Consider the following 15298-nt stretch of genomic DNA (forward strand, 5'->3'; position numbering starts at 1 on the left):
GGCCGAAAGCGAGGAAAAGGCAGTCGCCCCCGCCGAAACCGGCCTCTTGCTCGCATAGTGTAACAGTGCTATCGCCGCGGGCTGGCTACTATTTCATCACAGGGCGAACAGAGCCTAAAGCGCCAGGAACAGGATGGCTCCGCGTTCCCGGCAATGCCGGTAGGCTAGGCTCCTCCTTTCTGGTTGCTGTCAAGGCCGCATCAAACAAGTTTCATGGATCCAAATGGAAGTCAGGTACGTAGGAGAACGAAGAGAAGTTGCGTACAGCAAGCTACGTATAATTGCCACGAGCCATTCTCAACGCTCCAAATCACTCACAAGTCGCAGGAGCGACAACGACGGATGCCGGTCACCGAGAGTGAGACTAGAGAGGCAAGGGACCGGTGCCACCAACCGTCAGGTTCATCTGAACAAGACCAAGGACAAGATCGAACTACCAATGACAGGACCAACCGTCAGGTTCATCTGAACAAGACCAATGATATGTTCACAGTGACATATCAGAGTCGTTTGATCTAGTATGTATGTTCACAGTGACATATCAGAGTCGTTTGGTCTAGTATGTACGTTCACAGTGACATATCAGAGTCGTTTGGGTACCAAAACAGTCAAGTACCGAGGGTTCGTGGCCCCAGCATAAAGTTTCCATAGCTCAATGACCAATGATGGCTCCTCTTAAATCAACCTAACCCCAACCACACCTTTGGAATATCAAAAACACATGTTATCCAGGCCATCACCTACTTGCAGAGATTCCAGCGGCGTTTCTGTCATAGAAACTTCAGCAATACTACTTTGTCTGTATGCATCAAGGAACAAAGCCAGCTAGTGGTCAGTCGCCGAGAAAAGAACAAATTTATTTTTGCAAAGTAGATGGGATCAGATTCTGGTTAGTCGCAGACCAAGATCTGGCTACGAATCACGCAGTAACCCATGAGAAAACAACATGCAGTCACTCGTTACTTCAAAAAAACGCAGTCACTCAAACCCAAAGATACAAACAGTGTCGGTTTTGCAGCTTTGTTGGGACTAAGCTAGTTCATGGACCACAGGAAACTTCGGCGAAAACATAGATTGCAAACATACTTCATTTGGCTATCCAACAGGTCCACAACTACTATGATAATGCATGCTCCATACAGGGTTCCAGTATGTTTAGCTGAAAGAAAGGGTTATAAATCCTGTAGAAATGAATAGTCCTAATCCATTGAACGATTGGGTTACACACTCTTGCTCTGCAACTAGTAATCGCTAAGGACACATCAAAGAAAACGCAAGGAACAAAAAATGATAGGGCAATACCTTGAAGGCGGCAGAAAACTGTTGGCTTGTTACTGAACTCACAGAGCAGCGAACGGGCATGGTGCCCAGTGGCAGAGCTTTAGGCGTGAGCCCAGCCCGCTGGGGTTTCGAACCCCGCCGTCGTATCCCGTCAAAAATCCTCCAATAAAAGCTCCGGGAAAAAAAAACTGAACTCACACAGTAAGAACATATCTACTGAAATAATGGAACATGGGACTCCGTAATAAGGTGGAAGAGCAAAACCGAACTGATCAAAGGGCTAGTAAACTAGCAGCAGAAGAGAGACCTCACCAAGAATTGCACACAAACTATTTGGCCGCGGCATCACATGTAGTGATGAACATTACCATCAGAGTATCAGACGGCACATCCAAACTATGATGGTGGCATTTGTTCGGGAAAAAAAAACTACGAAGGCAGCCATTGCTTTTTCCGTTCACATTCCATCTTCCAAACAAACAAGAAAGCAGCTTGTCCCGTATCCTAGGTGAAATCTGAAACTCAGAAATGACAGCTCACATCGGAAGATCTGAATCCTTTCCCCTTCCACTCTTGTTACTGAAGCACGACCGCCCAGCAGGTGGCAACCTCTTCATCGGCACAGAATCCATGGCATCCTGTAATGCACGCCAACTGCTGCGGCCCCATTCCCTGCTGTTCTCGCCATGACACCGTCTTGATGAGCCGGCGCCACCTGCAAGGAAGCCACTCTCCCTGGCTGCCATGAGCTCATCTTCCATGGTGGCCTGCAGCACGTCAGCAATGGACATGCGGCTGTCGCGGTTGGGGTCTGATGACGAGGGCCCCCTCTTCGGCGGCAATCCTTCTTCTCTGATCTCAGCCTTGCTGTCAGCCTCGTCCAGTCCTTCTGGGCCACCATTTGCTTCTTGATCATCACTATCGGTGCTGCTCTCCACATTCTGCTGCTCTCCACACATGATTTCCAAGTCATCCATCACCACAACCACCTCATGGGTGTCTCTCCCACTCTCGCCTGGACCACAGCTCTCTGGCTCCTGCGTCGCCAACCCCACGGTGACGAACGTGATGTTGGCGCGGCAGAGAGGGCAATTGGAGTGTGACTTCAACCACTTATCAATGCATTGCTGGTGGAAGGCATGGCTGCACTTGGGTAGCAGCCGGAGGCTCTCCCCATCCCTGAACTCGCCCAGGCAGACTGAACAATCCGTGGTGTGGACGAAGGCATCACCGCGCTTGTACTTGCACAAGGTGATCTTGCTGATCAAGGTCTCATCCAGACCACTCGACGGAGAGACGTTCCAAGATTCTTGACTCCTCGACTGTCTGTGGCCGCCGCTGCGGGCATCACTGGCTGAGTTAGAGCCAAAAACTCTACCCCGGAAAGAGCCGAAGGTGCCACAGTACCTGGAGAAGAAAGTGTAATAGCTGACAAGGAGGAAGGCGATGGCCAGTACACCGATGATTGCGATGACAAGAGGGGAGAAGACAGGACCGGAGGAGTCGTCAGGGCCGGGACCGCCGACATCGAAGGGCGGCGGCGGAGGGAAGATGAAGTAGCACCACTGGGGGCAATACATGCTGCACAGGCCCTGAGAACAATCTTTGGCTGGCTCATAGGGGACCCAAGTAGGCTGTGTCCCCGTAATTGCAAGAGGTGAAGAGGCCATTGCCTCCCAGCTCGAATCTTGGCAGCAGCAACGGAAGAGGGAGAAACGGAGAGTCGGAGACAGATGTTAGCTACCTCAGTCTGAGACCGAGTGTTCAGGTGCTAGCAGAGCATCTCTGTGAGTTTCTGGGCGAAATCATTGTGATGAGATGAGAGAGGACATATATGCATGGTGATTTCTCGGTGTTGGGAATTGTGAGAGGATATGGGGAGAGATCAGAAGACTCCCGCTAGAGAGAGAGCGCACTTGTTTGCAAGACAAATTATTTGGGGGAGGTAGGGAGACATGGAGATGGCAGTGGTTGGGAGTCTTGGGACCTTATTTGCTTTTGTTTTTGGTGCTGCAGCTCTTCTTTCCTTTTCTTTTTCTTTACCCTGCAACCTGCTGCTGTTCCTTTCATCTTTAACTTCCATGCCCCCTTTGCCACACACACATTAGATGGGGAAGAGAAGATATCCGGTTGATATGATAATAAGAAATGAACAGGAAAGAGAAACTGAAAGAAGAAGAAAATAATTTTTCTTAATTCTCTTTGTGTCAAAAAGGTCTTAAATCTTAATGAATTTGGTGAGTGAAACCTCAAGTTTGCTCTCACTCCAAGGTTTTCATACCTCTAATTTAGAGATTATGTAGGCTTTGCTCGGTCAAATTCACTTAAAAAAAATAAAGTGAAGGGAACTTTTGAAAGCTTTTATTTATTTAGTCACATTAACAACTTCAAATAAAAAAAATATCAACTTCAAAGTTGTGGATCTCATTAAGAACTATAAATTTTATATAAAAATCATCTATATCCAACTCCGTATAAAAAATTACAAGCATTAAAAGATAGGCTCAGATAGTCATTTTATTTCTTCAGATATATCCGATTTTATTCTTGAATATCTAATATCCGACAGATACATGTCTCTCGAAATCTAAATCCGAGACAAATATCTAACTCTAACTTTGATATAAAAAAATTTCTGGATATCTAATTATTTGCTCCGAATTGCTATTCGAACCTTTTCGGGTGGATGGTCCAAAAATATTCAACCTGTTTGTACCCCAAGTGGCAATCCTCAAATTTTCCATTTTTTATCTGACGGTCCAACTTGATAGGTAACCGTATATGCTTTCTCTCTTGGTGATCAGCACATAACTGTCACATAACAGGGATAGCAGTGCTGCCAGTGCATGACAGACTACTGTATAGTAGTACCTAGTAGATTAATGACCCAGAGCTCCAAAAAGTTAAAACTGGAGAATCAAGTCAGCCAAGTGTCATCTCCATCACTTATCCGTATATCCTCCCATGAAGAACATTCGCACCATAAAAAATGTTATTTCAAATTCCTGCTTTCCCCTCTTTATGTCTGTGGGAATGGATTAATAGAAGGTTTGTAGAAGACAGATGAAGTGGTGGACCGCAATAAAAAGAGGAATATGAGCATCCTTTTCTTTTCCTAAAGAATTAGTCCCACTAGGGGCTTTAAGACTTTGACCCCTTTGAGGTTAGGGAAGAAATTAAATAAACCACCGAGCTTGTTTTGGCAAAAACATATTTCAATTTGCATCATTCTGGCCCCTTTTTTTTTTTTGAAACAGAAGCTGGCAGGAGAGCTGTTCGAATCGTGTTAATAAGAAGGAGAAGCGCGATGTGCAAAAATAATAAAGGAGTTCCGAGCCGACATAAACAAAAGGGAGAGAAAAGGAAGAGAAAACACAAATTCCCCAGGGGTGGGGGCCAGAGGCTAATCTTGCGAGAACAAACACCCTAAGTGGTGTGCCTCTGTGATGACCTAGTTGTTCACCTCCTCAAAGATTTGACTCACAATCACATCTACCAACTGCTTTTTTTTATTGAAGCTGGGCGGCCACAAATCAGGGTGGATGGTCGATTACTAAAGGTTTGAACCCAAGATCAGCATTTTGCAACTAAATGCAGACCGGATTCATTGAGCTGCTCAAAAAGTGGCAGGTGGGGTTGCAAGGCCAATTTCTTCATGTAAGGTGATATGCAATCCAGAGCCTATTATGAAGCGCCAGCCAAATAAAGAATTTGCATTTCAGAAACATCCACACCTCCAGATGAGATGGTTGAGGTTTATAGCTATGGATCCATACAACATCCTCGAGTAAGAACCATGACTTGAGAAATTCCAGTGACGGGTCCTAGGCACCAGGATCTGGCCCACTTTGGTCCCTTGAAATTTGTGGGAACGGCTGCTTTAAACTATGTAGAGTTAAATATGCGCCTCTTTTGCCACCATGTTCCTCGTTGAACAGACACCATAGACAGCTGGTGTAGCCACCATCATCACTGCCCTACAACTTCTTATCCAAGAGGGTCAGGCCGAATTCAGTTCTAGCTTTTCAACTACTGTCCTAAACAGCCTCATAACAACAGTGTACTATTGTGGATCAAGAACGCGGCCTAGACAAGTCTTTTGGGGCCCATTAAATCAAAGAAATATTTCAGTTCCAGCATATCTGTGCACATTCTTCCAAGTGATTATACATAGTACAACAATCCTCAACATAAATCAAGAGACGAGACATGCAACCAATGACTACATGCTTATTAGTACAAGAAATTTGCTGGAGAAATTAATACCTCAAAAAAGAACAAAAAAATATAAGTCCTATTTTCCCCCGGCAAGCGTTTGGGCATAAGGTAATGCAGTGCAGACTTGAATAGGAACAAACATAGTAAGTAAACAAGCATTTGGGCATAAGGTAATGCACTGCATAAGTGATCATTAAATTAAAAGTGTCGCACTACCACGAGAATGAACGGATGTGATCAGATCCACTATAATATGCATTGTTATCACTGCTTTGTTGTAGAAACACAAAATTCAAGCTTTCCTAGGCTTTGATAGTGGGAAATCTTGCAGTTAAATAAGCTTAAATGTAATTGAGTACAGCGGAGGAGAAAAAAACCTTTGTACTGATAAATCAATTTAGAAACTATCAAGATCCAACCATTTGTAAACTGTAATAGAACACCATGATGCATGTTGATGTATTTTGTAGTGGTAGCTAATGACGAGTTTTTCGTGTGAAGAACATTATGCCTGGAAAAAAGGTATATTGAAAGTTTACATGGAATTATTACAGTAATATGGAAGGACTGAAATATTCGAGAACCGTCCATAAGGCTGGATTAGAGGAAGGTACAAGGCAAAGCTGAAAAAAAAGTTTTGCTGGATTTTTCTTAGTTTTATCTTGCAACTGGCAACCTTTGTTGGGCTTACCAATGAAGCCATGAGGAATTGAACTTCAAAGTCAGCAGTATCATTGCAAAAGAAATACGAGCGTTTACCGTGCACTAGGTGCTTCTTAGCTTAATATATGGATGCATCCTAATTCTCATCAATATCAACTTGATGAGGAGTTGATGATTAAATAATTAAGAATTTACTAGAAATACGATATATCCTGAAGATGGATCATTGTACACATGTTGGGGCTGTTTGATTCTCGTCCCTAGGAAGCCATGCCAAAACTAAGGTTATACCAAAATTTGGCCATGCCAAGTTGTGTTTAGTTTGATGTCAAGTTAAAATTTTAGCCAGCCAAAAATTAGGATGGTCATTTTGGACACTAAAATCTTAACTAGCTTTGCTATTGAAAAAATTTAGCCGGCTAAATTTTTCAAGGCGCGGCCAAAATTTAGCTTTGAACCAAACGGAAGCCAGCTTTGCTTCTTGGAGGCAAGATCCAAACGGCCCCGTCATTCACCTGATACGATAGATTTCATAACCACCATAAGGTAAATAAGGAATGTGCTGATATTCCAAACAGTTTATCATGTTCTATATGGAAACCATCTCTAGAATATGAAAGAGTCCTCCAAATATTCGGAATTAATACAATATGAGAAGTTTATACCTAGAAACTCCGAGTACGATATGTTTCTCCGACCCGACTATATGAAGAGGGGAGGGAGTACATCCAAAATGAGGGAGAAAAAAAAGGGAAGAAGACGGAAAAATAATATGAAACAAGCCTAGTTGGATAGAAGCAGAAACAACCTATTGAAATTCACAGCAAATTCGAGGTATGAATAGATTCATCCAATAATAGTTTCAGGATTTAGAACAGGTGAGAACTTGCCAAGATCTTTAGTATTAGATCCAGACACACCCTCACTGTAATTTTCTTTTCCTGAGATTAATCAATAGGACGTATGGCTATTATCCGAAGGGAGGCCTGTACCTATACAAAATCTTATGTCCTCTTCGATACGCATATATCCCTAATTTAAATAAGTATATTTGAATAATTAACTTTACTGATCATCGACAGTACTATAAGTAAGTTATCGCAGAGTACCATAAGCATAAATCAGGGGAATCAAAAAGAAGGCAATACTTCAGCTAGTGAGCACAAGCCAAATACCGGTGAAGCTGAGAATATTCTGTTTTAAGTGTATTAAACGTTTCTTTAGGTCTCTGATTTATGCTTGTTGAATGATCACTTTTACTGCAAGACTGCAACATTCAGAGTTGAAGATTGTCACTATGGTTTTCGGAGTGACAAGGAATGCAGTAACCATAAGATAGAGACTACACCAACACAAAAGATCATATAACGAAGTAGGTTTGTAACAAGGAAAAAGTCCACATTTCAACCTAACTATATGGAATAGAGAGAGAAGAGCGTAAGAGCTTTAACATAATTGCAAATGAATAAGGAGGTAGAGCTTTGACCACTAAAGCATGGGGTTGCAATTAGGTAGGATTCGTACTCCTCTATAGTGAGGGCTCAACAAAATAAGGAGATGTTTCAAGAAAAAGGGTGCAAAGTCCTCTACAGTTTTTGGGGTTGCAATTAGGTAGGATCCGTACTCCTCTACAGTTTTGGGAGATGAGGCTTGAAAAACAAACCGAGGCAATATTTCAAGTTTGGAAAGTGGACTTTTTTTCCTTGTTGCATATAAATCTGTCAAGAAGTACCAGAGCTATAGACTTAAATATGAAGAAGTATGCCATCTAAGGTGCCCTATCCATAGATGAACTTTGATAGAGAAAAGGTAAGTTGTACGTCAAGAAGGACGCCTCATTGCCTAAAACTGATTGGATAATTAAGAATTAGTAATGGAAATCCAATCCAAAATCCAGAGATCACAAGTGTCTCAGCATGAGAATATTTTTTATAACCATGATGTAATATAAATAAATACAGATTGTCGCAATACAAACATAACTGAATCTTGGTATTAAAGAAAGTTACAGGGATAATGCTTCACCTCAAGCCAGAGCTAATGCCTTTTGTTGCCCTTTTCCTTAGCAGGACCCAAGCAGACTCTGATAATTGAGTCGTTAATTATGATTATCACCTCGATTCTGCATGTAGAAAAAGAAAAGAGGTACCATATCTGAGTTACCAACATATATTATAGGAACATCTCGCCAAAAAATATATTACAGGAATATATGTTTTTTAATTCTCCTGATATGACAACAGTGTAGAGCGCATAGCACATTTTCTTTCAAGCTACAAATTTTAATATTAAGTGACCAGAGCATTACACTTTTGCATTTCCTCATCATCATGGAACCATGAGAAAGGGAGTTACGAGTCCCATGCTAATTGCTGACTGTTCCAGCAGCATGAATCACTTCATGATTGTAAGGTAAGTGGTGAATGAAGTACAGAAAATTCCAGAAAGCGGTAGCACAAAAGTAACGAAGCAAACTACATATTAGAATTCCATGCGGTAGCACATTAAAGATTTCTCACTAAGAATGATAAAACAAAAAGTTTTCCAAAGATGTTATGGAAAAGAATTATCCACAGAAAAAAATTGATTCATGTGTCAATTATCAAACATGAAGTAGTAACTAGTAAGTGAAATGATACACACAATGGTCCCTCACTCACACACAAGGTAGTAGAGAAAACTTGTAGCTGTACAGCAAGGCTCCAATCTGCACTTGTATAGTTGTAGGCAGATGCAACTTCCTTTCTGAAGTCCAGTACAGTATTGTTTGATTATTCCTGTTTATCTTCACCTCCATCCTCACTGGCATCATCAACCTTTGCTCCTTCAACACTTACAGCTTCAACTTCACCGTCTGCCTTTACACCTTCAACCATATCATCAACATTTTCCCGCCATTTCAAGAGAACGGGTCTTCCCATAAGTTCCTGAATAAAAGACGAAATATAAGTCTGATACCTTAGTGTTTAATGTGCTTGCACACATCTTACATTCGTTTTTTTAAAAAGAAAATGGAATGGATTAATACGACAGACGATCCATCTAACTGTATGACAGCAGCCTTTTGTTGTTGCAAGTCAACAGCAAGGGGGCTTATAATGCTTCTCCAAAACAGAGAGCGGCAAGGCATCTCATTGCTGCCCCTGAGCTGTGTTATTCCATTTTACAGCTTGCCACAATATGAAAAAAGAACAATACAGTTAATTAAGTCATTTTTGTTTTTATCTAAAGGAGGTTTGTGTCAAAGTAGGCATGTTATATCCTCATAAAAAGGTAAATAAAAGAAGCTAGTGATATGTAAATATTAGTGGAAAACCTTTGCATCAAGCCTGGTAGGTTAAACATCGTTGCAGCAGTTAATTTATGAATGATCGATCTACATTTTAACTGTAAATTGTAGTAAAGGCAGAAGTTTGTATGTAACACCTTTCCATCAAGCTCACTGAGAGCAGCCTCCGCTTCCCCTTTTGTCCCGAAGGAAACAAAACCGTACCCAGCTGATTTTCCATTATCGAAGATAACGTTAGCAGAAAGTGGGTTAAATTTTGAGAAGAATTCTTTAACATTGGGAGCCCTTGATTTCCATGGAAGATTGGACACATAAAGCTTGTGCCTCTCTACAATGGCGCCTGGAGGAGGAGGTGGAGCAGGTTTTCTGAAGCTCCTTGAGAATTCCACTTTGATGGTCCGTCCCTTGACATCCTACAAAATATTGGTGATGCAGAAACTAGTGTAAAAGATCCATGGGTAGTGTCTTAAGCTCAGTATGTACTTTTCTCCATGCTATTATCTTATTTTGGAGAAAATCTCAAGGTGTCGGCATCTTAATGGCAGCTCACTGAACAAAATCTCAGTTCCACCAGAGTGATAGACTGTGCTCATATTGTCATGAAAATAAAAGCACAAGTAAATTCACGTGAAATGAAATCCATTAAAACTGGCTAAGCGGCTGAAATTGTCGATCCCTGTGTATAGTTGGCATTGAAGGCACGTAAGATCAATGGATGGACTAAGACGTATGGTACAATATCTTCCACTTCACATATACATCTGTACTATGTGTATCTGATATGCGGTATTGCAATATATATATATATATATATATATATATATATATATATATATATATATATATATATATATATATATATAAACGACAGCATGGTGCAAACAAACGCGTTAAAGCAACAGGAAACATTCTTACAGAGGAGTTGAGCTTCTCCACGGCGGCGGCCGCCTCCTCGGCCGTCTTCATCGTCACGAAGGCGAACCCCCTGTTCCTCCCATCCTTCCCCTTGATCACCTTCGCCAAACAAACACAAACCCCGCTGTGTTCAGAAATCGAATCGCCATAGAAAATTTAAAATCCCACTCCCTAAACGCAGCCTCTGCTGTTCGTCAGGGCACACGGCATTGGGTTGTGAGAGAGTATTAGCCATGCCTCTCACCTCGACGTCCTTGACAGAGCCGCACTGCGCGAAGAGCTTCTCGACCTCCGGCGCGGGTAAGGACCAAGGCAGGTTGGACACGTACAGCTTCCGCCGCTTCTCCCCCTGCTGCTCCTCTCCGTCCGCCGCCGCCGCCGCCGCCGGCTGGGCCTGCGCCTCCGGAGGGGAAGCGGCCGCGACGGCGGTGGCCAGGAGGCGGAGGCGGAGGCGGGGGTGGGGGCGCCCGGCGGAGTGGAGCGGGAGGAGAGGGGCAAAGTGGGAAACGCGAAGGGCAGGAAGCGCCGCGGCGGGGTGGGGGCTGCGCGCGAGCGAGAGCGCCATTGGGTCGCGGAGCGTGCGGTGCGGGCTGTTTGTGCTGGGATTTTGGGGTTGAGCCGTTGAGGCCGTTGGGCGTGGCTCGGCTGACGATTCTGCCCCTGGCTGGGATTTTTGGGCCAGCTTGGTTTAATTTCGGATAAGCGGGTGGCGCTCGTGGGATAAGGGAGGGCGCTGATTGTCTGTGGCCGTCGTGGTGCTTTCTGTTTTGCCAGCGAAGAGGCAGCGGGAGCGGCGTAGCAGACTTTATGTTTCTTGGAGGAATCGTTCTTGTATTGTTTCTTCTTCTTTCTACCACCGTCGCATCTCGCCTCCGGCCGAGGCGCCGCTCGTCCCCACCGCTGCCCTGAGCCACTTGTAGGGGCGCACTTGACGCACGTCCTCACCACTCAACGTGTCCGGCTAACGTATATCTACGAGTGATACGGAGTATATGATAATCATTGGTAACCATAATGGAAAAAAGTTATAAATGTAAATTGAAAAAAAGTTACGAATAGTGAAGATATTTCCTATTCGATAAAGTACTCGAGAGTCTAACAATTTAAAAAAATTATGCTTGGAGAAGCCCTAATGGGTTACGCATAATTTTCTCTAACTAGCGCGCCAATTCATTGAGAAAAAAACCCTTTAAACTAGCAAAAGGAGTGAAGGGGTACATCCAATGACACGCAAATACATATGAGAAAAAAAGAGCCTTTAAACTAGCATAAGCGCCGTGGCAATTCGTTCCTTTGGATCTATGAGGTTGTGAACCCCTACGCAAGTCTAATCGGGTAAAACACTAGTAGAAGCAACTCTCATCTGACTTAGACTTTAGTAGCAGGAATACGGAGAAATATGTCTAGTTTATTATGATTATATCTATATACGGTCTCTCTGTACTTTGTGATTCTGAGATTAATCAAGGCAGAAAAGATGTAGGGCTATTATGCACTCGATAGCATGAACCTGCATAAATTTATGTTCTTTTTGCGATATTCTACAATGACAATGTAAGTATTCATATATTTACATTACGAATAATATGCAGTCATGTAAAAATCCTCACCAGTTATGACCTAACCACCATATGTATCAGAAGTCCCGATCAGAGGAATAAATGTTCCAAAAGTAGGCCAAACAAGTTCTAACGGTGAAGAAGGAAAGTTCCATGTCTAGCATGAAAGTTCCATCGGTTGATTGAAAGAGTTATATGAATAGATTAAAAAAGTTTCAACCATGGAGGTGGAAAATTACATATCTAAATGGCCGGATTTAGACGACGATAATGGGGGGGTGGGGGGCATGAACTAGGAAGAGCTGTGCAGAGGAATGAAGTGTTCGTCGGCGCGACACGACGACCATGGGAGCTGCGAGGGAGGCGCACGGGAGAGATAATGAAGAACGAGAGCAATAAGGGAGGTCAGACAGAGGAAGAAAATGAAGAACGAAGAAGACCAAGGAGAATGTAGGATCTAGAATGGAGACTAAAGGGTGAATAGACGTCTCGACAAATTTCTTATGAAATAGATAGTCTTCTCCTATTTGATCATCCAATGTAGCTCTAAAAAAGAATCACAACAAAATGCAATACAAACACGTAGCGAAAAATCTTCACCCAACACAGAAGTTCTAGAGGTTCTGGAGAATTATCCGGAGAATGCAGAGGTTCCGAAGTTGGGTCCAGAGGTTTCATATTTTGCAGAACAACGAACGAAATATTAAAAACCAAACTTGAAGATGCAACAAGAATTGGGTCTCATGGTTGGAATAGAGCACAGTGTGTCTCAGTAAATCAATCTATGACTCAACTCCACACAAATCTCAGATCTTGAGAAAAATCACCAAAAGATCAAAGATGGTCACCAGGTGAAGATGCTCCCCAGGTTGATGATCTAGATGTAATGGAACTCAAGACCCTTTCATATACATGAGTATGTGAGATTTATGCATCTAGCAACAAGAAGAATAACTTTACAAGATGCTTGATCATTGCTCAAAGGCAAAAACAAAAATTAACTTGAAAAAGGAAAAACTTGCAATGAAAATAAGGGAACCAAAAGTAGGAGATTAAAAGGAGATGAGCACGAGCATATGCAAGAGAAACATCTTCATTAAGCACATATGTCAACTCTATTTTCGGTAGATTACAAAGATTTCTCTCACAAAACTCTAACCTATTACAAAGGCTAAGTCTACCATCTCCTTTTCTCCAAAACCTATCTCTAGGCATTCAAATGGATGGCTTAAGGGGTTTGCACAGCTCTACCCCTCTATTTATAGCTCTAGTGAGACTCCTTGGTAGTCAAGTTTCCTTGTTATCAAACGTAAGGCACTCAAACGAGTAAATAAATCAAAACTCATGTGCCATAGTATCCTATGCCACATCCAAAACTCAGAAGAAGGTTGAGTAAGTAAACAGCGAGAAGAATAAGAATACTCAGAAAAATCGACTCCAAAAACTCTCACAACTCAAGAAATCTTACAAATTAAAACGCCAGAAGAATCAAGAACTCGAGAGGTATTGTGTTTGAAACGCACTTCTAAATTCTCATCCAACAACTGAGATACCGAGAGAATGTTGTATCCTAGATGCTCCACCAAATCCACATTCTTGAGAGTGAAACTCTCATTCATCTTTACCATATCTTTGGTTTTCACATTTTTTCCGATCATCCCCGAATATGATGTACTCGTGTGGTTTCACGGGGGTAAGGCTGAAGAACTATAATGAATCTCCGGTCATGTGGCATGAATAACTAAAGTCAATAAGCCACTTATTCTCCAGGCCTCTATCCGCCATCTACATATGAGAAAATAATATGTGAATAGCTCAGTACTAGGGTTAATCATAAACCTCTTAGAAATCCAGTACTAGGTCATCCGCCCTGAAACAGAAATACTATGTGCATATAACTTAGCACCAACACAGAGCAAGTACCACGATGAGGAAAACGTGATTCACCTAAGCGCTGGGACTCAAAGCCCCTTACACGTGGACCAAAATCATATGAGTCTTGGTAAAATCCACGCCAAACAGCACCTCTAGGAGAGAACTGAAAAGCGTTAGAAACGTGTGAGAGAGAGTAAGAAAAAGGCCCATATACACCAACAGAGGGACGGTACATGTCCCGCGTACAATACTCGCACCTACGCTGTTCATCTCTCCTACGGCGAAAACAAAACCTAACCGGTGGCATCTTGCCACCTCACCGCCCCGCCCTCTACCACCGTCGACAAACCCATCTCCCCGATATTCCCCTCTAAATCTATTGGGGAGATATATACGCTCTCAACCTTGAATCCTAAACCCTAATGGATACGGCGCCTGAGTTTGGGAGGCAGAGAAGATAAGAGGAGGAAGAGATAGCGCACGAGCGTTCGATGCTTAGTTGCATGAATCTTAAAGTCAACCGCCCTGAGTACTCCACTCGTTCAACCGATATATAGGAAGCATGAGCGAAGAGAACAGAACACTGTGGACCCAAAGCCCAATACCACCTGAAAGAAACTGCCATGCAAGTACGAAATCGAATTTTAATTTCGAATTCGGAAATTTTCATGTCGTGGAGGCTTCCTGCTGCACTCAGTTTCAAACCAACCCGTTCCAAGTTTTGGTCTGCTTTCACGATGTACGTAGAAAGAACGCCCACGGCCTCGTTTGAAACTGTCCTGGTACAAGTGGCACACCAGAATGAAAAGCACGGGAGAGGAGTCTTGGAGAAGAGTGTTCCTTTCCCATCTTTGCCACTCTCTACCAAAATTACTCCAGGTTAAGGCGAAGCGCACCAGCGGGACAACTGAATTCACGAGGTAATGTTTACACATAGTCACGTACGGCGTACCTCACCTGAAGTGGTACGGAATGGAACCCTATACGTGCTCTGAGGTTGATAAGGGATTCTGCTCACTTTTTGGGAAGCAGAACAGGGGGACTCGGCATTCCAGAACCATGTCCTCCGTCTATCTTGGATATTGTCTTGATCATCGCTTACTCACGGGCTCAAACTGTTTAAGACTGAGGGAGATGCGTGATTTGTTCTTGAATAGAGTAGTGATATAGTTAAGTCGCCATCCTACAAGTGCAAACATCAAATGGTACAGATGCATTGATGTATAGGAAGGAACAGAGAGAGATGTCAAAACGATGGCGGTCCCTGATAAATTTCGGTCCTGCAAAGTTAGATACTCCTGAGCAACGCAGCATATGTCTGAATTGTTCTATCGAATCCCTCTGACAATACATGGTGCCGTCTTGTGCATCAGTAGCAGCATGTCCTCTCTTTTCGACCACGCTGACTACGAATTTTATCAGTTTCTTACTCTGGAACGTTCTATTCACTTGTCATGTACTAACTAAACTGTAGAATTGTTGGCAGGGCTTGAAAAGG

General features: G+C 42.9%; 2 protein-coding genes across 3 annotated transcripts; both read right to left on the reverse strand.

Moving 5' to 3' along the window:
* Nucleotides 1-384: 384 nt before the first annotated feature.
* Nucleotides 385-3314, reverse strand: LOC133924867 (E3 ubiquitin-protein ligase Os04g0590900-like). Its single transcript, XM_062370599.1, has 2 exons — nucleotides 1303-3314; nucleotides 385-799 (listed from the first exon to the last, which is right to left on the reverse strand). Exon 1 carries the CDS (start codon nucleotides 2949-2951, stop codon nucleotides 1818-1820), a length of 1134 nt encoding a protein of 377 aa, XP_062226583.1. The 5' UTR covers nucleotides 2952-3314; the 3' UTR covers nucleotides 385-799; nucleotides 1303-1817.
* Nucleotides 3315-8069: 4755 nt separating this feature from the next.
* Nucleotides 8070-11154, reverse strand: LOC133924868 (RNA-binding protein CP31B, chloroplastic). 2 transcript variants are annotated; one of them, XR_009910856.1, is made up of 5 exons: nucleotides 10611-11154; nucleotides 10367-10465; nucleotides 9589-9864; nucleotides 8823-9089; nucleotides 8070-8284 (listed from the first exon to the last, which is right to left on the reverse strand). XR_009910856.1 is itself a non-coding variant. In XM_062370600.1 (4 exons), the coding sequence occupies exons 1-4, from the start codon at nucleotides 10929-10931 to the stop codon at nucleotides 8934-8936; spliced, it is 852 nt and encodes a 283-aa protein (XP_062226584.1). In that variant the 5' UTR covers nucleotides 10932-11154; the 3' UTR covers nucleotides 8716-8933. The 2 variants fall into 2 exon arrangements, 1 of the variants encoding a protein (XP_062226584.1); XM_062370600.1 differs by lacking the exon at nucleotides 8070-8284 and having other exon boundaries at nucleotides 8716-9089.
* Between the last annotated feature and the right edge of the window lie 4144 nt (nucleotides 11155-15298).

This window comes from Phragmites australis, chromosome 7 (assembly GCF_958298935.1).
Source record: "Phragmites australis chromosome 7, lpPhrAust1.1, whole genome shotgun sequence".
NCBI lineage: Eukaryota > Viridiplantae > Streptophyta > Magnoliopsida > Poales > Poaceae > Phragmites > Phragmites australis.